This window comes from Papio anubis, chromosome 5, assembly GCF_008728515.1.
Source record: "Papio anubis isolate 15944 chromosome 5, Panubis1.0, whole genome shotgun sequence".
Taxonomy (NCBI): domain Eukaryota; kingdom Metazoa; phylum Chordata; class Mammalia; order Primates; family Cercopithecidae; genus Papio; species Papio anubis.
In genome coordinates, this window is record NC_044980.1 from 147,530,734 (window position 1) to 147,556,563 (window position 25,830).

A 25,830-nucleotide genomic window follows, 5' to 3' on the forward strand; every position below is an offset into this window, starting at 1 on the left:
AGTGTTGGGATTACAGGCATGAGCCACCCCGCCCGGACTCAAATAGTAAATCTTGTTCTTACCAAAGCAGTAACTGAGGAGTGAGCAGGACCCTTCTAGCCACAGGTGATGCTTCCGACAGATCACAAATGAATTTAGAATTCTAGTTTAGCAATATCACTCTTTACTCAAGTGGAACGGACTATATATTTTTTCCATCTCTGTAAGCAAAGTTCATTTTAGCAGTTTGTAGAAATGGTGTCCAGTTTTCCACCTAGCCATGCCTATTTATATCTTTTCAATCAAGAAAGATTCTCCATCTCTAGTAACAAAACATCATCTTCCTAAAGTTCACTTAACTGTATGAACTGTGAGAATCTAAATTCTACAGTATTTCCCTTTGTAGAGTTTATTAAACGCTAATGCTAGGCACATACACATCTTTGAAAACTGCCTTAAACATTTTCCTTCCTGGGACTCCCTGTAAATGAATTTCATTCTTACTGTCCCAATCCCAATCCTAGGAATTAACTGAAAAATAAACTACAAACGTGAGCAGAACAGCCTTCACAATGAATCCTAGATAAAACAGTTCAATTATGTAAAAGGCCTATTCCTTCCCACACCCATGCCAGACTGTGATTTTCCCATCCTAGCAACTGTGACATTACAGAAACATCTGTTCCTGACACTGTTCAACTGTTTAAATAACCAAGGAGGAGAAAAAAAAAAGATTTACAATTAAATAGTATTTAGGGTCCCAACTGTCAGAGTCCAAAAATCCAAAGGTCATCTATGCGAAATTAGGAACATGCATTTTTCTCCAAAGAGTATCTTTGGCTTTAATCTGATTCTCAAAAGGATCCTATAATCCAAGTAAGTTTAAAAACCATTGGAACAGTAATTTATTCCTGAGCTATTTGACTGCCATCGATCCACGTGTTATAAAACTGAAGGGAAAACACACATTTGAATCACTTCTTCTAAAGCTTTAGTAAATGATCTGTTCAAATAAGCAATTACATAAAAGAATAAAACCAAATTTCCAACCTAAAATTCTGACAGGAGAGTCAACATGATGGTTAAGGCCTATTTCATATTCAAACTTCAATCTATGAAAGAGAAGACAGAGAAGGGTCTCCGCTTTCAAATTAAATATTATAAAAACAATTTTAAAAAAGTATCAATAGTCTTAAAATGCAGCAACTCCATCTCAAACAAGCATGACACATTTCTGATCAGATGAAGTATTTATAAAGGTAGCTTGTGTTTTAAGCATGTAACACTTTGGGTGATGACAGAAGTTTCTCCTCTTTGGATGAAACCTGCCTAAGGCTGTAGAGATGACCAACACTCTGCAGGTATTAGTTCTGAGTAACTACTGCGGGCTTTACATGATCTTCCCTCCCGCAGGAGACCACAATTGAGTCTAAAGTCAGATCCACTGTGTCTGTGGGTAGGCAGGGTTGATTCAAACTTAATCCTTGTTTGTATTCATTTGGATTACCGCAAAAACAGCTAGGGACCAGAGTGAATGTCTGGTGAGGTGGAACTGCAGAGGTGAAAGGTGTCAAACATTTTCAATTTGGCAGTTTCTTCAAGGTGTGTAAAAATTCACGTGCAGAAGGTCTGGCAGTGTCTTTTGTAAGTTTTCGTGTTGCCGTATTTCTGAAGGAGCTCTAGGGCCTGCTGCTGCATTTCCTGGGCCAGACACCCAGGAAAGTGGGACCTGATGAGAAGCAGGACGAGGCAGCACTCCAGCACATCTGGGAAGGGCCAGGCCTGAAAGATGATGACACGAGGATGAATAAGGAAGCATTTGCAAAAGAGCCACAAACACCTTCACAGAAGGCACCAGTGACTCAGGTTCATCTATAGACACTTCTTGGACACAGCTGATCCAGCTCTCTCCTAAGGCAATGTCCTGTCTTTCTCTTCAACGGTTACTCCAAGGAGAAATGACACTGAAAACTGGGATGGTTGCTGGGATGTCCTTCTCAATGGCACAATCTCTTTCTACAGCACTATGCAAATCAACCCTTAAAAATGGTGCTTCTATTACTATTTGGGCCCACAGCCAAAAAGACCTGTCCATCTGTAAGCTGTCTAATACATGGCACCAATCTAAATTTTACTTCTTACCTATTACATTTATTTAGTTTCTCTGAAGACTGAGGTATAAAATTACTTGTGTGATCAATAATTCTATTCTCACAAAACATCCTAGCTAACCAAAGTAATTGGATTCTAAATTCTTAAGCTCATATGAATGGGTAGAGATTTTAGAAACTGAACAGAGAGGTAGCTGACCTATAAGAACGTGGTATAGTCAAGTGATAACACAAAAAGTGATGCTTTACCAAATGAACTGCTTTAACTCTTACCTTAATGCTCTCAGGAAATTTCGCCATTCTCTCATTTGCCTCTGTAAGCCTTTTGGTTAATTCAGGCAGAGAAAGTGGCTCATTTTTTTCTTCTTTACTAGTGAAAAAAATAAAAGGTGTAAGTTGTATGTCTTGCCCTGGGTAACATTTTTCTCCCATTGATTTTACTGTGGTAAAATGTATGTAACATAAAGCTTACCATTTTAGCCATTTAAACATATATAGTTCAGCGGTTTTAAATACATTCATAATGTGAAAAACATCCCCACCACCCATTTCCAAAACTCTTGTCGTTTTGTGAAACTGAAATTTTATACCCATTAAACAGTCACTTCTCATTCTGCTTCCCTTAGCCCCTATCAATATCATTCTACTTTCTGTCTCTATGATTTTAACTATTTTGAGTACCTCATATAAGTGGAGTCATACAGTGTGTGTCTTTTCGTGACTGGCTTATTTCACTCAGCATAACGACCTTCCTTTGTAAGGCTGAATGACATTCCATCATATAGATATGGCACATTTTGCTTATCCATTCACCTGTCAGTGGATACTTAGGTTGCTCCCATGTTTTGGGTATTACGAATACTGCTGCTATGAACACAGGTGTGTGCACATATTTCAGACTCTGCTTTCAATTCTTTTGGGTATATACCCAGATGTGGAAGTGCTGGATCCTATGGTCATTCTATTTTACATTTCTGGAGGAACTGCTGCTATACTGTTTTCCACAGTGGCTGCATCATTTTACATTTCCACCCACAGGCACAAGGATTCCAATGTCTCTGCATCCTCCCCAACACTTGTTCTGTTTCTCTGATAGTAGCCTAATGGCTATGAAGTGCTACTTCACTGTAGTTTTGATTTGCAACTCCCTAACGATCAGATATTGAGCATCATTTCCTGTGCTTACTGGCTTTTTAGAGAAATATCTATTCAAGCCCTTTGCCCATCCTTGAACAGGATTATCTTTTGTTGTGCCTGGGTAACTTTTATCTTTTATTTTTTAAATTTTCTTAAAATTTAAACTTTTGCCCATGACACAGCCCCCAGGAGGTCCTGAGAACATGTGCCACTGCCTGGGTAACTTTTATCTCATTTTATAAATAAAATTCCTTTGTCACCTGGCTTCTTAAAATTTAATTTTTTTTTGTAGAGACAGGGTCAACCAGGCTGGTGTGAGTGGCACAATCGTATCTCACTACAGCCTCGAACTCCTGGGCTTAAGTGATCCTCCCACCTCAGCCTCCTGAGTAGCCAGGACTACAAGTGCATGCCACCACAACTGGCTAATTTTTAAAAATTAATTTTTCTAGAGACAGGGTCTCAATATGTTGCCCAGGCTGAACTTGAGTTCCTGGTCTCAAGTGATCCTCCTGCCTCAGCCTCCTAAGTACCTACAGGGTATATGCTACCACAGCTGGTTATTTTATTTGTATTGTTTGAGATGAAGTCTCCCTCTGATGCCCAGGTTGGAGTGCATTGGTGTGATTTTGGCTCACTGCAACCTCTGCAGCCCAGGTTCAAGTGATTCTCTGGCCTCAGCTCCCCAAGTAGCTGGGATTACAGGCATGTGCCACCATGCCTGGCTAATTTTTGTATTTTTAGTAGAGATGGGGTTCATCATGTTGGCCAGGCTGGTCTCAAACTCCTGACCTCAAGTGATCCGCCCACCTCAGCCTCCCAAAGTGCTGGGATTACAAGCGTGATCCACTGTGCCTGGCCTTTTTTTTTTTTTTTTTTTTTGTAGAGACAGGGTCTCACTTTGTTGCCCAGGCTGGTGGTAAACTCCCGGGCCAAGTGATCCTCCTGCTTCAGCCTCCCAAAGTGCTGGGATTATAGGCACGAGCCACTGTTCCTAGTCAGCAGGGTTATTTTTCATTCCATCTTGCACTTGCCTCAGTACTTACCACTGGCTCTGAGAACTGGAGAGGGGCTGCTCTGCTTCTACTTCCAGTTCATTCTTATCAGGACCATTTGCTGTGGATTTACAGAGTTGACTCCTCTGGTGCTGGCGGATCATTTCTGCCAAGGTCTCTTGGACTTCAGCAACAGTTCTCTGTGAGTTTTGGAGACTGGCATGTTTTTCTGAAAAGAGCTCCTTAAAAGTACTCAGTATTCGCTCACCTTCTTCTGTGAGTCTCAAGTCTAGTTCCGAGGGTGTGTTTGGCTCTGGCTGAGAAGTTTCAGGGTCAGTTTCTTCAGTGCTGGCAGTGTCTACCTGCTGGCTTGGCTCAACAGAGAGTGTTTTGTGACCAGTCCCCACCCAGACACTGGAATTTGGGCAAGGCCTAGAGAGAGACCACCAGAATTCATACAGACGCCCATAAAGAAAAAAGGCCTCCAGACTTTTGAAAGCTGGCATGGCAGGGGATTGACGGTCACCCAATTTGTCTCTTAGGTGGTCACAGCCTACGAAAAGAGAAAAAAGATACTGGGTCATGCATTTCTCTAGTTGCCAGAAATCTGGCTTCCTGCCCTTATGTTCTATTTCTTATCACCCAAGAAGCAGACCCCAGGAAAAAGGACAACAGTGTGATCCACAGGGCCACATGCCTTTCCACCAAAAGCCAACTGGAGGCTAAACATTTCCTGTCTTGGGACAATGTTCTCATTACTACATCCTAGGAGTCATTCAAAGCATGATAGAGTCCATTTGTCCTACTGAAGGCTCTGGGGCCACAATGACTGAGGTAAGATCACACTGTCTCTCTGAAAAATCACAATGATTTAGTTCAGTGACTGTGCAGCCCAAGGAAGGTGAATCTTTTTGCTGTTCTTACTAACATGTAACTACATTCCTATTTCTCTCTCCCTTAAACTGTGTGGAAAGTGGACAGGAGGCAGTAAGAGGGTAGGGCCAGGTAAAGGAAACAGTATAGTTATTCTTAAAAGCTTGGGTAAGAGAATCCAAACTTTCTACTGAAATGACACAGCTGACCAATCTCCATCTTTTAAGAATTTAAGTACTCCCAGTGCCACACCACTAGTGGTGGTGAAGTTGTCCACTAAAGGGTGTGCCTCAGGCAGGGGGGAGTCATTTACCGTCAGGAAGAAAGGCTGAGTACACTTCCTGCATGATGGTGAAGCTCCCCGAGTCATAGCTCCGGACCACTGCCTGAAGGAGCGCCTGCACAGCCTCGTCCCAGGAGGCCATCTGCTGGCTCAGCACTGCCAGGGTCAAGTCATGGCAAATGTGAAGCAGGAGCTGGAGAGAGAAGCCAGAGTCTGAGGTAAACATCCTCCCACGGTAGGCACAGAGGATGCCACCAAACTGTTCCTGTGAACCGCATTTGGAAACAAGTACACACAATTCACACTTAAGAAAGTTCCTCTTGTCTCTGCCACCCATTTTTGCTTCCCCCATCAGAAACTCTTATGTCTAGCTGCACAGCAACACCTACGTCCCGGTGTTAAAGTCTGCTCACACTGAGAAAACACCTTTACATTTGCATTTAATTGAAACAAAAAGTGAGTTTCTGGAACTAAAAGCTATAATCAAAAACACAATAAAAGCTGGGCGCAGTTGCTCACACCTGTAATCCCAGAACTTTGGGAGGCTGAGGCGAGTGGATCACCTGAGGTCAGGCGTTCAAAGACTAGCCTGGCTAACGTGGTGAAACCCCGTCTCTAAAAAAAAAACCAAAAATTAGCCGGCCATGGTGGTGCAAGGCTGTAATCCCAACTACTCGGGCGGCTGAGGCGGAAGAATCGCTTGAACTGGAGAGGTGGAGGTTGCAGTGAGCCCAGATTGTACCATTGCACCCCAGCCTGGGTGACAGAGTGAGACTCTGCCTCAAAAAAAACAAACAAACAAACAAAAAAAAACCCAAAACAAAACAAAACAAAGCTTGGAGTACAACTAAGAAAAATGTGCTCAATTTTAAGTATGTAGTTTGATAAATTCTGAGAAGCATATATAGCTCCATAACTACCAGCAAAATCAAGACAGAACATTTTCATCAACTGAAGATATGCCCTCCGGCCCCTCTGCAGGCCATCTCCTGGCCCCACCCCACTGGCAACCACTGAACTGGTTGTTTTGTCACTTTAATTTTTTCTTTTCTAGAATTCACATAAATGGAACCACAGAGTATACGGTCTTTTGTGTCTTTAATGCTTTTGAGAGTCACCGATATTACTATTATTTTTGAGAGGGAGTCTCGCTCTGTCGCCCCGACTGGAGTGCAGTGGCGCGATCTCGGCTACAAGCTCGGCCTCCTGGGATCACGCCATTCTCCTGCCTCAGTCTCCTGAGTAGCTGGGACTACAGGCGCCCGCCACCACACCCAGCTAACACCGATATTATCTGTGTGGCAGTAATTTGTTCCTTTTTTTTTTTTTTGAGACAGTCTTGCTCAGTCCCCTAGGCTGGAGTGCAGTGGTGCAATCTTGGCTCACTGCAAGCTCCGCCTCCCGGGTTCACACCATTCTCCTGCCTCAGCCTCCCTCCTCACACTACAGGCGTGTGCCACCATGCCCGGCTAATTTTTTTGTATTTTTAGTAGAGATGGGGTTTCACCATGTTAGCCAGGATGGTCTCGATCTCCTGACCTTGTGATCTGTCTGCCTCGGCCTCCCAAAGTGCTGGGATTATAGGTGTGAGCCACTGCACCCAGCTGTTCCTTTTCACTTTTATCTTTTATTGAGACAGCGTCTCATTCTCTTACCCAGGCTGGAGTGCAGTGGTGCCATCTTGGCTCACTGCAGCCTCCGCTTCCCAGATTTGAACGATTCTCCTGCCTTAGCCACCCTAGTACCTTGGATTACAGGCTTGTGATACCACACCCGGCTAATTTTTGTATTTTTAGTAAAGACGGGGTTTCGCCACGTTGCCCAGTCTGGTCTTGAACTCCTGAGCTCAAGCGATACACCTGCGTTGGCCTCCCAAAGTGCTGGGATTACAGGTGTGAGCCACCAAGCCTGGCCCTTTTTATTGTTACACAGTATAGTATTTCACTGCATAGACACAACACAGTTTGCATACCCATTCATCAGTTGATGGACATTTGGTTTGTTTCTAGTTTTTGGCTATTGTGCGCTAAGCTGCTGTAAACATTTGTGTACAAGTCTGTGTGGCCATCTGATTTCACTGTTTTAGTGGAATTTCTAGGTAGTAGAACTGCTGGGACATGGGGCATTTGCATGTTTAACTTTATAAGAAACTGCCTGGCTGGGCATGGTGGCTCACGCTTATAATCCCAGCACTTTGGGAGGTCGAGGCAGGTGGATCACCTGAGGCCAGAAGTTCAAGACCAGCCTGGCCAACATGGTGAAACCCTGTCTCTACTAAAAATCTACAAAATAGGCCGGCTACAGTGGTTCATGCCTGTAATCCCAGCACTTTGAGAGGCCGAGGTGGGCAAATCACGAGGTCAGGAGTTCGAGACCAGCCTAGCCAACATGGTGAAACTCCATCTCTACTAAAAATACAAAAAATTAGCCAGGCATGGTGGCAGGTGCCTGTAATCCCAGCTACTCGGGAGGCTGAGGCAGGAGAATCACTTGAACCTGGGAGGCGGAGGTTGCAGTGAGCCGAGATCATGCCACTGCACTCCAGCCCGGGTGACAGAGTGAGACTCCACCTAAAAAAAAAAAAAAAAAAAAAAAGTAAAAATTCCAAAATATTAGCTAATGTGGTGGCTATTCATAATCCCAGTTACTTGGAAGGCTGAGGCAGGAGAATCACTTGAACCTGGGAGACAGAGGTTGCAGTGAGCAGAGATCGTGCCATTGTACTCCAGCCAGCCTCGAGTAATAAGAGCTAAATCTTCTATAAAAAAAAAAAAAAAGAAACTGTCCAACTGTTTTTCAAAGTGTATACCATTTGAGAAGTCTTGTTCCTCATAAATATCATAATGTTCCCTCATTTTGAAACAAGGGAAAGAACTATGCCAGGCACAGTGGCTCATGCCTATAATCCCAGTACTTAGGGAGGCTGAGGTGGGAGGATCACTTGAGGAGTTCGAGACCAGCCTGGATAACAGTGAGACCCAGTCTCTACAAAGAAAAAAAAAAAAGAAGTAGGTATATTCACAAAACAGACACAGCAGTTAAAATAAATCAACTGATCTCTTTTTATTAACATGGATAGATTTTACAAACAACAGCCTCTGAAATAAGCAAACTGCAAAACAATACATGTGGCACTGACACAGGAGTTGCCTGTTGTGAGCTGGGAAGGAGTGAAGAGCTGAGGCAAGGAACAAGAAAGGACTTCAACTTTACCGTACTGTGTTCATTTTATAAAGTCCTCAAATCAAAATACAAAATGAAACCAGAAAACCCTAACAAAGTAAAAATGACAAAATGTGAACATCTGTTAATTCTGGTTGATGGGTTATTACATTATTCTGCTTTTCCATATATTTTAGACTTTTTTTTTTAAGAAAAGGAAATAGTGGCTGTGCGTGGTGGCGCACAACTGTAATCACAGCTCTTGGGAGTCTGAGGCAGGAGAATCTCTTGAACCCCATGTCCCAGCAGGTGGTGGTTGCAGTGAGCCAAGATCATGCCACTGCACTCCAGCTTGGGCGACAGGGCAAGACTCTGTCTCAAAACAAACAAGTAATAATAATAATAAAAAAATGAAACAATAAAAGGGAATACTGATCTAACACTAACTTTAAAGTTAAAGGGCTTTGATTAGTCTGAAGGGCTCTTTCCAGGTGGTGTGGGCATGCCTTAGCCTTTTCTGAAACACAATCCGGTATTCTGCTGGTTTCCCTGTTACGACAGACATGGAATTAAGGAAGTCTTACCACTGAGTGATAAATGTCAAAAGCTGGTACAGATGGCTTACCTGTTTGGCAGGCGTGTTATTTGTAGCAGATGGGTACTTGATGTTCTGCAGCTTCTGAAAGGCTTCCTGATACTGCTCAGGGGTGTCAACGCTGAAGATGCTCTTCCACACTGCAGTCACCCTCTCCACGAAAGGCCCTTCTGTGCCCGTGGTCCAAGTGTGGTAAGAGGAGGAGCTTTTGCCCTCTGAAAACCGCTTTTCCTCCAGATGCCGGGACAGTAGCTCCAGAAGGCAAAACACCAATCTCTGACCCTGGAACACAACAAGGAAGAGGAACTGTTACACAGGGAAGGCACTCGGATCATCTCGAGAGCTCTTCTGAGTCCTTCGAAGTATTTCCCTTTGTATCTGCAGCAACCAAAGCACATTAGTGAGCTACCTGCCCCCTGTGAGTCATGCATGAAAAGGGACAAAGGGGGCGACCTGACAGACACTTCCCAGGTCCCTTTTTGGGGGAAATCTATCCTTGGAGCTCAAGAAACCATTTTTATGACACGGAATCCCAACTGTAGCCCTACCCACAATGACTTAAGCACACACAGACCAGCCACTTAAGGTCTGTAGCCTAGTTTGAGGAAAGATGGGCTGGGCTCATCAGGTTCTTTCTCCCTGACCAAACTTTGGACTCAGGAATAAAAGCATAATGGGCCAAAGCTGCTGGAATAGACAAGCTTTGTAGATCCAAGAGCTGGGACAGGCATTAGGAGCCATGTCCAAATAGTTTTAATAGAGGAAATCGGCTGGGAGGGAAGAAAACAGAAGCACAGAGAAAAGGCCTAGAAAATTTATTTTCACTACATTTTTAGTTGCCATGAGATTCCTTGTATATTCCTATAACAGTATCTTCTCAGTTAAGCTTGGAAGAGTCTCTGTTCCACAAAGCCAAAATAGCCCTTATCAAAATATTTAGCATATGCTTATTAGGTTTTCTTGCTTTGTTAAGGATGCTGTTTAAGAGAAAAACTAAAACGCTAAACAGTCATTCTGGAAACTTTGTGGATAAATTAAAATCTCTCTGGACTTAGTCATTTTCTAAATAACGCTCAGTGGCATTATCTTTTAGGGTGTCCTATTGTCGCCTCCATTTTTATTCTGCTACCTCCCCATGTACCATGTTCCTTGGGCTCTAAATATTCAGCTAAAAACCATCTTTAGGCCCCGTACTCTGCTAGGGAACGAAGAACTTAAAAAAACTCTTGTTAGCAGACCGGGCGCAGCGGCTCAAGCCTGTAATCCCAGCACTTTGGAAGGCCGAGACGGGCGGATCATGAGGTCTGGAGATCGAGACCAACCTGGCTAACATGGTGAAACCCCGTCTCTACTAAAAAAAATACAAAAAAACTAGCCGGGCGAGGTGGCGGGCGCCTGTAGTCCCAGCTACTCGGGAGGCTGAGGCAGGAGAAGGCCGTAAACCTGGGAGGCGGAACTTGCAGTGAGCCGAGATCCGGCCACTGCACTCCAGCCTGGGCGACAGACCGAGACTCCATCTCAAAAAAAAAAACAAAAAACAAAAAACAAAACAAAACAAAAAAAACAAAAAACCTCTGGTTAGTATCTGACAAAGTTATCTAAAATGAATCAAATGTTTACATGTTTTAGAAACTAGATAAGTGCCAATGCTTTAATCTGTTTTGATGTGTCAAAAAGGCAGTGATATGTTACTCATTTTTTTTTTTTTTTTTTTTTTGAGATGGAGTCTGGCTCTGTCGCCCAGGCTGGAGTGCAGTGGCCGGATCTCAGCTCACTGCAAGCTCCGCCTCCCGGGTTTGCGCCATTCTCCTGCCTCAGCCTCTGGAGTAGCTGGGACTACAGGCGCCCGCCACCTCGCCCGGCTAGTTTTTTTGTATTTTTTAGTAGAGACGGGGTTTCACCGTGTTCGCCAGGATGGTCTCGATCTCCTGACCTCATGATCCACCCGTCTCGGCCTCCCAAAGTGCTGGGATTACAGGCTTGAGCCACCGCGCCCGGCCTGTTACTCATTTTTAACCAGATGGGAACCAAAAAAATTTGAGAAATAAGACATTTCTATTTTCCCACACTTTTCTCTTTTTTATTCTGAAGAGTCTCACTCTGTCACCTAGGCTGCATTGCAGTGACACAATCTTAGTTCATTGCAACCTCTGTCTCCTGGGTTCAAGCAATTCTCCTGTCTCAGCCTCCCAAGTAGCCAGATTACAGACGTGTACCACCATGCCTGGCTAATTTCTGTATTTTTAGTAGAGACGAGATTTTGCCATGTTGGCCAGGCTGGTCTCGAACTCCTAACCTCAAGTGATCTGCTGCATCTGGCCCAGTTTTTTCCATAGCTTACAGTTAAGAGGACCGTTTACAGGTAGGGTTCCATGATTTCTGTTAGAGGCCAACCATTCCCTCTTCAAGGAAGACAGTGCTGATAACATCAATGAAGAAACCCTAGACTGCCAACCCAAGGCCTGGGCTGACTAAAGTCTGTTCACAGGCGCCTTTTTTTTTTTTTTTTTTTTGAGACAGAGTCCCACTATGTCGCCTAGGCTAGATCTCGGCTCACTGCAACCTCCGCCTTCCGGGTTCAAGTGATTCTCCTGCCTTAGCCTCCCGAGTAGCTAGGATTACAGAAGCGTGCCACCACACCTGGCTGATTTTTGTATTTTTAGTTGAAACGGGGTTTCACCATGTTGTCCAGGCTGGTCTCGAACTCCTGACCTCAAGTGATCTGCCCACCTCAGCCTCCCAAAGTGCTGGGATTACAAGTGTGAGCCACCGTACCTGGCTCACAGGTGTTTTGTACAAACAGATAAGCAATGGGAATTACTGTCAATGACCATATTATCTCTTACTCTGAATACGGCAACTAACAAGTCACAGTACTTCAGTGAGATAGCATGGCCAGGGCTTGCTGGGCCTGCCAAATTGGCACAGCCTGTGCAACTGGGTTATTAACTCAGATCTGACTAGACGAGGATTTGGGACACTTCCCTCTTGTATACTAGGAGATGAAATAACAGACTGACCTGTAGACTTGCATGCAGCTGTAGGGCTTCCTGGGCTCCCACCCAGTTGTTGGCCAGAAGCAGCTCTTGGGCACATCTGAGCGCCAGGGAAGCAGACAACTCATCCTCTCCTATGATGGCAGCCAACTCTGCAGCCGTTCTAAGTGATGCTGCATCCCCCTTTTTGGCCAAAACTTTGGCTGCATCATAAGCACAAGTGGCCCCTAAATAGCTATAATATGAATAAAAATGTGAAGAAAAGGTCATAAACAGATCTTTTAATCCCACTCCTAGAGGATGGAATCATTTCTTTCTATCCACTTTGCTGCATGTGCCTTCCTGTGGTCCCAGGTATGTCACTGCCCCGGTTGTTCCTGTGAAGGCTGAGGCCAGCACAATTCAGCGGAGTGTATGAGAAACAATATCATCTAGGTTGAGGACATAAGGAAAATGAGAGGGAATGACTCCTCTATTTGGGTTCAATCCAGCATGGGTTGAGGTTCCTTTACTTGATGTTATAAGAGACCATTAGAAAAATGCATAATTTCTGAATCTGCTACTGAGGTTTTTCTTGAATAGTTATAGTGATTTACATAAATAAATCAGGAGGTAGTTCCTGATGAGTCTTATGAAACTAAGTTGAATATACATATCTTTTAAACAATTTCTCGCTGCTTTACCTCCACCTCTACACTTATTACTTGTGTTCCTGTCCTCCCCTTTCTGGCAGAAGCTCTTCTACGTTGGATGCATCCCTCCACTCCTCAGGCTTACCATTTGGCTGCGACAGCATAATGGCCATCTCTTTCTAGGACGGTTCCCCAGCTGAGGTACAAGTCCTTCAGGACTGGGTCCTCTGGGCGCAGCCGGGCCTTGGCAATTGCAATAGCTTCCCTAAAGGCAAGAATAGACACTTTAGCCAATCTGAAAAGGCTCCTCTGTGTATGGCCCTAGGAGGGGTTGTAAGACAGGACAAATTGTCCCTTTTGCGTTGTCTTATTGTTTCAACTTCCTTTAAAAAACTGCACTTGCATTATATAGACAAATTACAAACACATGCTTCATTCGTTTCTTCACTTAGATCAGCAGTTCTTAAATTTGTGGTCTGTGGATTCCTAGGGGGTCCTCAAGAACCTTTCAGAGGGTTCATGAGGTTATAACTATTTTTGTAACAATGCTAAGAGTCAGTTATGTGTTGTTTATTAAAAAAAAAAAAACTGTTGACATTTGCACTGATTGTGCAAAAGTAATGGTTGGTAAATTCTGGCATCTAAGAAAGAAGGCAGTGGCTCTTATAGTGGGAGAAAAGGGAGAATGCCCTTAATGAAGCAGTAAAAATTATGAATTTTACTAAATCCCTCAAGTCCAAAACACTTTAATATATTGTGTGTGACAAATGGGAAGAACATTTTGTGTTCTCTGCTGCATTCCAAAGTAGGATGGTTGTCTCTAGGAAACACCTGTATGAACAAATTACAAGCTAAACTGGCTGTTTTTTTCATAGAACCTGCTTTCTTCTAAAAAAAAAAAAAAAAAGACTAACCACTTCATTAAAAACAACCAACAGTATTTGTTACTAATGATAAAATGTGAGTTTTCTAGCAAAAATTAGAATTTTAGAAAACTTGTACGTACCACTTGTGTGCTTGACAGTTTCCCATAAGTTAGAATTTTCTGATGAGAGTGACGGTGATAGTAAGGAATGTGACATTTTTGGGTATTTTATAATAAGATATGTTAACATTTGGATCTGTACAACTCAGTAAACAAATATTTTTCAAATGACATACAACTGCTGAGTTGTAGCCAACATAAAGTTGTAGCTGGGGAAAAAAGTGTTTTATTAAAGTGATCTAAACAGAGCAATATTTTGAAAGTATTTTGGGACTTCTACTTCCAGCTATGATGGAATAACTGGGATCAGACCTACCTTCCTGCCATAAAACTAAAATACTGGACAAAATGTCTGAAACAACTGTTTTCAGACACTGGGTAACAGGCAGCACAGGACAGTAACCCCTAAGAGAACAGAAACAAACCATGGGAACCCTATCTGGGCACTGGCTTTCTGCCCAAAGCCATTTTCCTAAGGAAAACCCAAGCAAAACCTCAGCAGTCTCTGAGTTGAGAAGAGGAAACAATGGCAATCTGAGGGGCAGGATACTAGGAAGGAGGAAGTTGTCCAGAGAAAGACATCCACATTGAGTCTTTGGCTAAATTCAAAGCCACGTATGTAAAGGAAACTCCATAAGTCTAAACAAAGAATGACTAGGTAACTGTAAGCTGAACAATTACCAGAGCTTACTCAGGACCTGGAGACATCTGAGTTTTGACTTGTTGAATGCATAAGGCATTCAATAAAGATATCAGAATGTAGGAGGTCCAAACTAATTCTAGAATATGATAAACTTGCCCTAACAAAGTTTAAAAACAAGCCACGAAAAGATCAAGCTGATATACAACTTTACTAATTGCCAAAACAAAGTTCAACACTCTCTAAAGGAAGACAACAAAACCAAAGCAGGGTAGGACAAAAAGAAAATCTTGGTTAAGCATGGTGGCTCATGCCTGTAATCCCAGCATTTTGGGAGGCTGAGGCAGGAGGATCGCTTGAGCCCAGGAGTTGGAAATCAGCTTAGACAACACAGCAAGACTCCATCTCTACAAAAAACTAAAAAATAGCTGGAGGTGGTGGCACACACCTCTGAGTAGTCCCAGTTAGGGGGCTGAGGCAGGAGGACTGTTTCTTCTATTTATGTTACTTTAACAATAGAGAAGTTTAGATTATTTTCACATTATGTCCAAGTATTATCTCAACTCTATGACCACACATACCTGTAAAAATGGTTTGACTTGAGCAGCTCCACAGCTTCATACACTTTGTGGATGGAAAGTAGGTGAGAAGCAGCCTTGACATACTGATCCTGAAAACACAGCTGTTTGGCAAAAGCTTCCACAGCCCATAGCCACACATGGTAGCCAGCTGAAAAAATAAAAGATGGTGGTTAAAAAAACAGTTGAAGAGAAAGTAAAAACAAAACCCAGTATATTTGGGTTGAAAAGCCTTGTTTTCAGTCGATGCATTCAGCAGAACATTTAGATACCAATTCAGCCACCACTACGGATGATCTGCTTCATCTACACATTCTGAAACATCAATTGTTTGATTATGTAACACAAACAAAACAGTACAAAGTTGAAAAGATACAGAAAGGAATGTGTGAGCACAGTTAGATAAATTCCTATAATTAGAATTGACGAACCAAAGGTAACATGCTTACGTGCTTTTTTTTTTTTCCTCTTTCCTTTTATTGTTTTTTGAGACAGGGTCTTGCTCTGTGGCTCAGGCTGGAGCGCAGTAGCACAATCATGGCTCACTGCAGCCTCAACCTCCCTGGGCTCAGGTGATCCTCCCACCACAGCCTCCCGAGTAGCTGGGACTACAGGTACATGCCACCATGCCCAGATAATTTTTTTATTTTTTGTAGAGATGGGGTTTTGCCATGTTGCCTAGGCTGGTCTCAAACTCCTGGGCTCCAGCGGCCTGCCCACCTCGGCCTCCCGAAATGCCGGTATTATAGGCATGAATCACCACACCCACCTTTTTTTTTCTTTTTTAAAGAGACAAAGTCTCATGATGTTGCCCAGGCTACAGTACAGTGGCTATTCACAGGCACAATTAACAGTGCCCTATAGGTCTGAATGCCTGGCCTTAAGCAATCCTCCTGCCTCAGCCTCCAGAGCGGCTGGGGACTACAGACTTGTGCCATTGTATCTTTAAAATTTACTAGACATGGCCAAATCGTCCTTAAAGAAGTTCTCACCAATTATGCTTTTGCCATTAAAGTGTCAGTGACCTGCTCTTTTTCACAGGGGTTGGGTTGGATTTATGAGTTTGTCTGCTGCTGCAAACAGGATTAGCATTGTATCTATTCGTAAGTGATTTCAAGCTTAAGACTGGTACTGCCAAGAGCCATCTTTAGTGGACGTATCCCAGAGATGATAGAGCTTTTACTGAAAAGAACACACACAAAAACCATACCCGCTGGTGCCATAGCCACAAGGTTGTCTGTCAGCTCCCCTCTTTCCGCTGCAGTTTGGAGAACACCTTTGAGATCTCCTTTCCAAAGCATAAGCTGGTGAAATAACTCAGGGTGGCCATTTTCTAAGTGACCTTTTCCTGTTTGAAAGAGAGATAATGTTTGGAAGGTGTTTCAGAAACATCTATTACTGACTTGTAGAAAAAGATAAGGCAAGATAGAAGAGAAAGTGAGCTCCTAAAATATGCAGTCATTCTCTGATAGGTGTCACCTACCAGAGTGATTACAAAAGGATGTGAAGCCCACTCGGTCACTGTCCACTCACCCACCTTCACATGTACTCAGAGTGAATGCTGTATGTTTAGGATCCTATGATGATGCAAGGGATGTATCAATATGTAAGCCAGTGAGCTCAAAACCTAGTTAGCTGACAGGTAAAACTAACCATTATAATATCATAGGATGGCAGCCATCAAAGAGGTGCACACAAAATGTTGGGAAAGTATAAAGATGGATGGGATTACGTTGACTGGATTTCCCTCACCTTCTATATCAATCATTCTGTACAGCGTAGCCCTGTCTGTGAAAAGCCCCAGATGAAATCTTTCCTCAAGATCAGCAGACACATCTTCATTCGGTTCTGTTAATTTAAAAAGGAAAAAAATCAGATGACGTCATTACATTGGTTACAGTTTTCTGTCCAATAACTTCCGAATATATGTTTGGAACACCCACGTCAGACACTGAGAGAATCAGAGCTCTAACAGACACTCCTGCAGTTACAAAGGGAGCAAAACACAAAAACACTTAAAATGTTAAAAGTGAACCCAAAATCAGCACATATTTAAGTGCAGTAAAAAGCAAGCAAAACAATATTAGTAAGTAAAAGAAAGTCCTTAATATTCACTGGGACTTACCACAAGGGGATTCAATATTCATCCTTTGCTTAAAAAAAAAGTCAACTAATTTTCCAGTAAAGAAAATAATGTGAAACTAGAAGGTTAACTATGTAAGTTATAGGAAGTCATCACAAAGCTCCAAAGAGAAGGCTATGTATATAATAAAAGCATAAAACATCTCCATTAAGACACAAGAAACTGATAATAGTTTGATTATGTAATACAGACAAAACAGTACAAAATTCAAAAGAAAGAAAGAAATGGAAACCCAGGATAGTGACCACCCTTGTTAGGGTAGGGGGAGACAGTAACTGGGAGGGAGGATGGTCCTCCATTCCCGGGGAGGAGAAACAGAGGACTGGGAGGACGATTTACTTTGAAAAAAAAAATTTTTTTAAATTGTTTTTTTTTTAAAGTAGAGACAGGGTCTCACTATGTTGCCCAGGCTGGCCTTGAACTGAGCTCAAGTGATCCTTCTGCTTCAGCCCCGTAAGCATCTGGGATAACAGGCACGCACCACTGTGCCCAGCGAGATTTACTTTCTTTTTATACTGTTTCCATTTCATTTTATTATGTGCATCCCTTTTCCACATGTAAACTTCAAATTTAAAAAATAAAGTTATTAAAATATCAAAATAGTGGACATTAAATGAAGACTTTGAAAAACAAAAATAAAAAAACCCTTCAAAACAAAACTTTCATCAAAAGCTTTCATCAAAAGCTTTTTTAAAGAAACTGCCATATTATGGGCATATTTCCAGTAAGAAAAATTTTTTTCTCCATAAGGATACTGTTCAATGGGGAAAAATAGTTGAAGGAATTTATTCATGCTGAGATATTTAGGCCAACATACCAATTCTGGCACACAGATGGCTGGGAGGAAGTAGATTTAGAATAAAAGCAGAGCACTACATCTCAAAGGCATGGCAGTGCTGACAGTGGATCACAATGGGGAGTGTGGCAGCAGGGTGTAGGGGTGTAGGGGTGTAGGGATGTGGAGGGAAGGGAAGGCTGGAGAACATAAAAATACAGAAAACAATTTTAGACACTTCTTTGGGCATTCATTCAATAGCTAAGTAAACATCCCTTATATGTCAGTCCCAGAAGACTATGGATGGGCCAAGGGAGTACATTTTTGTACCTTTGGAGTGCTTTGCGGTTGCTAGTACCAAACAGTCCTGATGAAGCTCCTCTTTGGATCTGTGGTCCAGGCTTGTACTCAGGGGAAGCAAGGAACGAGCTTTTCTCTTCTTGATTAAGGCTTCTGAAATGTAATAAAAGTACACACTATCTGAAGGAGAGCTGATCAGAAACATAAAATGGAACGCCTATTGTGTGAATGTAACCTACTGGCAGGATGACGCCACAGGCACAGAAAGTTCCTCCTCCTAATAAAGAAGCTTTCAAAATAAATTTGCTGGGGGCACTGTTCACAATACACACAAAAACGCTCTTGCTAACATTTATGATGCAATATCAACAACTGCAAAACATTTCAGCAAGGGCTAAAAAAAATTCAAAAGCATGACCCAAAATGGAAGGCTGGGTGCAGTGGCTCATGAATGTAATCCCAGCACTTTGGGAGGCTGAGGCAGGCGGATCACTTGAGGCCAGGAGTTCGAGACCAGCCTGGCCAACATGGTGAATCCCTACCTCTACAAAAATTAGCTGGGCGTGGTGGCAGGTGCCTGTAATCCCAGCTACTCGGGAGGCTGAGGCAGGAGGATCGCTTGAGCCCGGGAGGTGGAGTTCATAGTGAGTCGAGAGTGTGCCACTGCACTCTAGCCTGGGCGACTGGAGTGAAAATCTATCTCAAACAAAAAACAAACAAAAAACCCATAATCAGAAAACCCACAAATATTTTGAACCTAAAAAAACAAACAAGAAACCACACTGTTTTTTGACAGTTGCATGTAATATTTTGGGCTGCTTTAATAAAATACTGTATTTTAATTACTAGATACCAACCTGGCTTCTCTTTTGGTGGCTCCTTTTTCAGTAAAATGACTTTGTTATTAATGGTGACTTTTGACTTTTCAAAGCCTGAGGAAACCGGAGTGCAGATAACTGGTTCTCTGATAACTGGTTCTCTAGAAACTACATCATGGGGGAAAAAGGAAAAAAAAAGTTGAGGATAAAAATAATACAGAATTTCAGTTCTTTTTAAAAATTAAGAGCCATTCCAAGCTCAGCAATACAATCAATTCATCTATTACCAAAACTTCTGAGATAAAATATATTGGAAGGGAAGTAGGGATAGTTTTCCCTTCCCCATCTCCCAAACTAGCTGTTTTCAGGAATCTGTATGTCTATTACTTTGGGTTTTTTTTTTTTTTTTTTTTTTTTTTTTGACACGAAGTCTCACTCTGTCGCCCAGGCTAGAACTCAGTGGTGCGATCTCGGCTCACTGCAAGCTCTGCCTCCTAGGTCCAAGCAATTCTCCTGCCTGAGCCTCGTCAGTAGCTGGGACTACAGGCATAAGCCACCATGCCTGGCCAATTTTTGTATTTTTAGTAGAGACGAGGTTTTGCCATGTTGGCCAGGGTGGTCTCAAACTCCTGACCTCAGGTGATCCACCCGCCTCAGCCTCCCGAAGTGCTGGGATTACAAGCGTAAGCCACCGCTCCCGGCTTACTTTGAACTGTTTTTTCTTTTTTTTTTGGTTAGAGATAAGGTATAACTCTGTTACCCAGGCTGGAGTGTAGTGGTGTGATCAGTCACTGAGGCCTTAACCTCCTGGGCTCAGGTGACCCTCCCCTCCTCAGTTTCCCAGAGTGGCTAGGACTATAGGTATAAGCCATTATCTTGGCAATTTTTACATTTTGTGCAGAGATGGGGGTTCCCTATGCTGCTTAGGCTAGTCTCAAGCTCCTGGGCTGATGCGAGTCTCCTTCCTTGGCCTCCCATAGTGCTGGGATTACAGGCATGAACCACCATGCCTGCCTTACTTTGAACTTTGACTAAGGAAAAAGCTTCCAGCCCTCAACAACTTTACACCATAAGCCAAGGAGTTCCTATACTTTGCTCAAGTGACAAAGCACTTTTTACATTTTTAGGTCATAAAGTACTAATTGCATATTTAATTATATTAACAAGGAGTAACTTTAATAATAGAGAATACTAGGTGTATGCAATATGGTATCACAATCCTGAGCACAATAACTTTTTAGAAACAACTTGTTGATCCATGTTTTGTATAGCCATTTTGTGAAAGAAAGGTTCTTTAAAAAAAGAAAAATAAAGAGATGTAGGATCTTGCTGTGTTGCCCAGGCTGGCCTCAAGCGGTCCTCCTGCCTCAGCCTCCTGAGCAGCTGGGACTAGAGGTATGTGCCACTGTACCCGACTAGAAAAGCATTTTGATGAGCCAAAATAATAAATCCATTAGGCTTTTGCTCTTTATTTACCCCAACTATGTGTCTAACAGCTATCCCTTGGGATGGAGAGCATCAGGAATGCCTTGTATCCTATATTCTAGTCATTTTAATTCTGTCACATCAATGTATTCTGTTTTAGAATTAAGCATGAGTCATTGCTTCTGCTTACAATGTTTGCTATTTAATAATTTATTTTAACAGGGACCAGATATTTAAGGTAATACTTTAAGGTAAGGTACAAAATAAAGAGTGCTAAAATTTTTACCTAAAAACAGTTTTTCTGTTAGTGATAGAACACTGTTTTGTGAGAAATCTGAGAACCACCACTATAGCTTAACTCACTAGAAGCAACTAATAACCATTCCACACATTTTTTTCTGTGAGAAGACAGACAGCCACGTACAAACTCCAGGTAAGAGGGTTTGAGAGCTTGCAAGATCCCACAGTGGTGGTAGCTTCTAGGTCAGACATTTGTAACAGGGACAGTGGTTTCTTTCACCAAATGTGGCCACTGATGTCATACTGTTAAAACTTTTCCCATGTAAGTTCCTATGTACACAACTACCCAAGCTTCACTTTGTCCCATGGTTTTATCTCGCTCAAGGTAAATAAGAAGTTTTCTCTATAGAACTTTATTATTTCCACTGCAAACATCCACTAGAATCCTTTTAAAACTTCAAAGATGTTTATTTTAGAGACTTGAATAAAGCTTGGAAAAAACAAAACAAAACAAAAACAAAACTAATGCTGTTTCCAAGAGTTGGAAAAATGGGAACAGCGAAGTTTCAAACTGAGTAAGGACCTAGCTTAGTCTCCTAGACATGACCACGAAATCCCAGTGACACCCAGGATTCTGCCACATACCCGCTGCAGCGAGGCCGCAGGGTAATTCCGGCTCCCGTGCTTCCTCCTCCCCTTCTTGGTCTGACACACCATTCTCCACAGGTCCCAAGTTCTCCTTCATGCTCTCTTCTTCATTTCTATCAATCGATTCCAGCTTTACAGGAGTTCTCAAGGTGGGCTTTTTCTTCTTTTTGGGCTTTGGCTTAGGTTGAGAGAGCCGTTTTTTCTCTAATTCAATACTTTTTTTGCCTACAAGGATCACAATAAAGAAGGACAGACTAAAGTATACATTCTTGGTTAAAAGACACTCTAGGTGGTAAACTCCAATATCTCATTACTCTTTAATAGCATTTTAACCCATTCCCTTCCTTCCCAATGAACTTTTAGAGTTACACTATCACAATATTAACCAAATGCTTTTGAGATTTCATTAAATCATAAACATGATGCCCAACAACACCCAAATATTTTAGTGTGTGTCTTATGAACAAGGACATGCTCCAACATCACCATAGTACAACCACGGAAATCAAGAAATTAACATGACTTATTACTGCCATCTACTCCGTACACTCTAAGTTCTGCCAATTTTACCCAGATGTCTTTTTTTTTTTTGAGACAGAGTTTCACTCTTCTTGCCCGGGCTGGAGTGCAATGGCGTGATCTTGGCTCACCGCAACCTCTGCCTCCCAGGTTCAAGCGATTCTCCTGCCTCAGCCTCCTGAGTAGCTGGAATTACAGGCACGCGCCACCACGCCCAGCTAATTTTTGTATTTTTAGTAGAGACGGAGTTTCACCATGTTGGTCAGGCTGGTCTCAAACTCCCGACCTCAGGTGATCTGCCCACCTTGGCCTCCCAAAGTGCTGAGATTACAGGCGTGAGCCACATGCCCGGCCTACCCAGATGTCTTTTATAGCAAAAGGAATCAATCGAGGATCACAGTACATTTGGTTGTCATGCCTTTCTGGTTCCCTTCAGCCTGGAACAGTTAGTTGCATGGTTTTCCTTTGACTTTCATAATTTGAAACTTCTGAAGATTACAGGACAGTTATTTTGTCCAATTTCCCTCAATTTAGGTCTGCCAGATGTTTTTCATGACTAGATCTAGGGTATGCATCTTTAGCTGGAATGCACATTAGTGCTGCTGTGTTCATCCAGGGCAATCTATGAGGTAGCAGCTAATTTTTATTTGTCCCATTTGGTTTACTTTGATCACTTGATTAAGGGGCTGTCTTGCAAGTTACTCCCTAAAAGGGTATTTCCCCTGTTTAACTACTAGGTATTTGCATCTACTAGTTTTAGTATTCACGGATGTTTCTTGATTAAAAATTGTTACCATGATGACTGCCAAATAGTGAGTTTGTTTTTTCTTTTTTTTTGAGACAGGCTCTTGCTCTGTTGTCTGGGCTGGAGTACAGTGGCAGAATCTCAGTTCACGGCAGCCTTGACCTTCCAGGCTCAATCAATCTTCCTGCCTCAGCCTCTTGAACAGCTGGGACTACAGGTGTGCAATACCATGCCTGGGTAATTTTTGAACTTTTTTTTTTTTTTTTTTTTTTGTAGAGGCGGGGTTTTGTCATGTTGGCCAGGCTGGTATTAAACTCCTGGGCTCAAGTGATCAGCTCACCTCCCAAAGTGCTGGGATTACAGACGTGAGCTGCTGCACCTGGCCCACAGGGTGAACTTCTAATTCCAGGACTTCACTCTACATTCTACCACAAGGAAGAGCTTGACATCCAGTTGGCATCCTACCACAAGGAAGAGCTTGTGCTTCTCCCATTTATTGTACCAGTCTGGACTCAGGAATTCTTCCATTACTATTCTATTTTCATTTTTAAGGTTTCTACATTTACATTTTAAGGTTTTTATCCTTTGCTTACTTTAAAATCATCTTTATTGAGGGGTAATATAATAAAATACACCCATTTTTTAATACGTTGATGAGTTGTGACAGATGTATGTAGTCACATCACCCTACCACAATTACTTTTGTACCAATCTAATATTTCCATCAAGCCTCTTTGTGGTAAGACATACCCCCTGCTTGAGCCCTAGGCAATCACTAATTTGCTCTCACTGTGGTTTAGTTTTGCCTGTTGAAGAATTTCACATACACCAGGCGCAGTGGCTCACGCCTATAATCCCAGCACTTTGGGAGGCTGAGGTGGGCAGATCACCTGAGGTCAGGAGTTCAATCTCAGCCTGGCCAACATGGTGAATCCCTGTCTCTACTAAAAACACAAAAAATTAGCTGGGTGTGAGGCACGTACCTGTAGACACAGCTACTCAGGAGGCTGAGGCAGGAGAATTGCTTGAACCTGGGGGGTGGAGGTTGTAGTGAGCCAAGAGTGCGCCATTGCACTCCAGGCTGGGTGACAGAGTTTCAAAAAAAAAAAAAAAAAGAATTTCACATAAACAGAATTAGACAGTATGTAGTCTTTTGTGCCTAGCTGCTTCTGCTTGGCATAATGTTTTTCTAGATTCATCAGTTTTGTTCTTTATCAGTTGTTAGCTTCTTTTTATTGTGGAGTAGAAGCCTACTGTAGAAATATACTGCAATTAATTCATTTATCTGATGATGGACATTTGGATTGTTATCAGTTTTTGGTCATCACAGATAAAGCTACTATGAACATTCTTTTACAAGTCTTTATGTGGACATATCATTTCATTTCTTTGGGTGTAAATTTCTAGTTGCTTAATATATTCTTTCATTTAAATAAAAAAAAAAAACTATTTCACAGAGACAATGTCTCCCTATGTTGCCCAGGCTAGTCTTGAACTCCTGGACTCAAGCCATCCTCCTGCCTCGGCATCCCAAAGTGTTGGGATTATAGGAGTGAGCCACCATGCTTGGCCAATTTTTCCTATTTGCTTTTATTTTGTAATTTTTGGTAGAGATGGGATCTCGCGCTGTTGCCAGGCTGGTCTCAAACTCCTGGCCTTAAGTGATCCTCTAGCTTTGGCTTCCCAAAGTGCTGGGAATATAGACATGAGCCACTGTGCCCAGCAGTTGCTTAATATATTTTGTCTAGCTTTCTAGTTGCTTATGGCAAGTCTGATACCAATTAATCTTTCTTAGCCAGAAATGGAATTTTCCTCTTACTTTATTTTCAACAATTGTCCCAGATTTGGTCAGTGGGAGCCTCTTGAAGCTGTTTCTTTTGTCCTTTTGACATGTTTCCTGAATTCTTTGAGTACTGCCTTCCTTTGTGGCATAAGAATATTCCAGGTTCAGTTTGTATTCTTCCTGTCCCAGCCCGGAAAGAGCCATTTATCCAAGAAACCACGGACACTTTTAGTGGAGAATGTCATTTAGAAACCAAGATTTGGGCGGGGCACGGTGGCTCATGCCTGTAATCCCAGCACTTTGGGAGGCTGGTGGGCAGATCACTTGAGGCCAGGAGTTTGAGATCAGCCTGGCCAACATGGCTAGACCCCATCTCTACTAAAAATACAAAAAAATTAGTCAGGCGTAGTAGTGCACACCTTTAGTTCCAGCTACTAGGGAGGCCGAGGTGCGAGAATCGCTTTAACCCAGGAGATGGAGGCTGCAGTGAGCCAAGATCACGCCACTACATTCCAGTCTGGGCAACACAGCGAGACTCTGTCTCAAAAAACAAACCAAGATCTGAGTGCCAGGTATGCTCTTTCCTATTGTGGGTGGTGGTGTTCTCAAGCCCTTGTGGCTGCCTTCTTGCTTAGGCTCAGATACCTGCCATACTGACACTAATGCCCTACACGAATGTCTTCCTTGCTCAATCCTGATCAACTCAATTATTAAGAAAGGGAGAACAAGAATTAAATAAGCTCTAGATTCTGACTGACCTTGAGGAGGCCGGGAATGATCTTGCATGGAAGTGAGCCACTTGTGCACACAAAAGTCATCTGCCCCTGAATAGATGCAGTCTGGATCCAAAGGAGACCACGTCACACAAAGCAGTCGACCTCGATGTCCTCGGAAATTGCACAGGGGCTCTTCCCGGAGAGCATCCCACACCTAAACCCAAAAGCACATGGCCGAATAGACATTTTCTGGTTATTCTATTGTTTGGGGGGTATGTTTTCTAACTAAAAAACAAAAACAAACAAAAAACAATCTGCAGCCTCTTATTTCCTCACATGATTTGGAGTTTTCTCTTAGAAGTTCGATTTCAGAAGAGTACTACTTCCTGTGAGAGACTTCTGTGCTCGGAGATGTACAGACATTCCTACGGGGATGATTTTGAATGAGCTTATACTGGTATCCTATGGATTCCACTGTCTCGAACCAAAACTGTATGTTAACTTTTGGGCTTGAGATTTTGGTATCATGAAGAAAATAACCCACATCTAGTACAGAAATTAGAGTTCTAATTTCTCATAGATGATTCTTTTGTCTCCAATTCCTTGAGTAATTGGCCAACCTCCTTTCTATTTCTTGAATTATTCTGAACTCAGTTTCACAGAAGGCAGCCCTTTGTGGCTCTTAGCTTTGTGCAGATAGTTCAATTACAACTCAACACTGAGACAGACAGACATCACGGGTGTTAGGTCCC

At 42.5% G+C, this 25,830-nt stretch overlaps 1 protein-coding gene across 3 annotated transcripts in view; it reads right to left on the minus strand.

Moving 5' to 3' along the window:
• Positions 1-146: 146 nt before the first annotated feature.
• The window catches only part of GEMIN5 (gem nuclear organelle associated protein 5), a 50,282-nt gene continuing 24,598 nt past the window's right edge, over positions 147-25,830 (minus strand). For 2 of the 3 annotated variants that reach the window (XM_009209468.4, XM_009209467.4), the window contains exons 15-28: positions 25,121-25,292; positions 21,313-21,540; positions 19,042-19,170; positions 18,215-18,337; positions 16,719-16,814; positions 16,177-16,314; positions 14,970-15,117; positions 12,909-13,028; positions 12,156-12,366; positions 9,166-9,417; positions 5,409-5,571; positions 4,274-4,775; positions 2,364-2,460; positions 147-1,761 (exon numbers count right to left, since the gene is read on the minus strand). In XM_009209468.4, the coding sequence (XP_009207732.1) occupies positions 1,594-1,761; positions 2,364-2,460; positions 4,274-4,775; positions 5,409-5,571; positions 9,166-9,417; positions 12,156-12,366; positions 12,909-13,028; positions 14,970-15,117; positions 16,177-16,314; positions 16,719-16,814; positions 18,215-18,337; positions 19,042-19,170; positions 21,313-21,540; positions 25,121-25,292 (2,547 nt within the window). In that variant the 3' untranslated portion in view covers positions 147-1,593. Of the gene's footprint in view, positions 1,762-2,363; positions 2,461-4,273; positions 4,776-5,408; positions 5,572-8,925; positions 9,090-9,165; positions 9,418-12,155; positions 12,367-12,908; positions 13,029-14,969; positions 15,118-16,176; positions 16,315-16,718; positions 16,815-18,214; positions 18,338-19,041; positions 19,171-21,312; positions 21,541-25,120; positions 25,293-25,830 lie in introns of those variants that run through there. The other variant, XM_017960074.3, reaches the window with a different exon arrangement.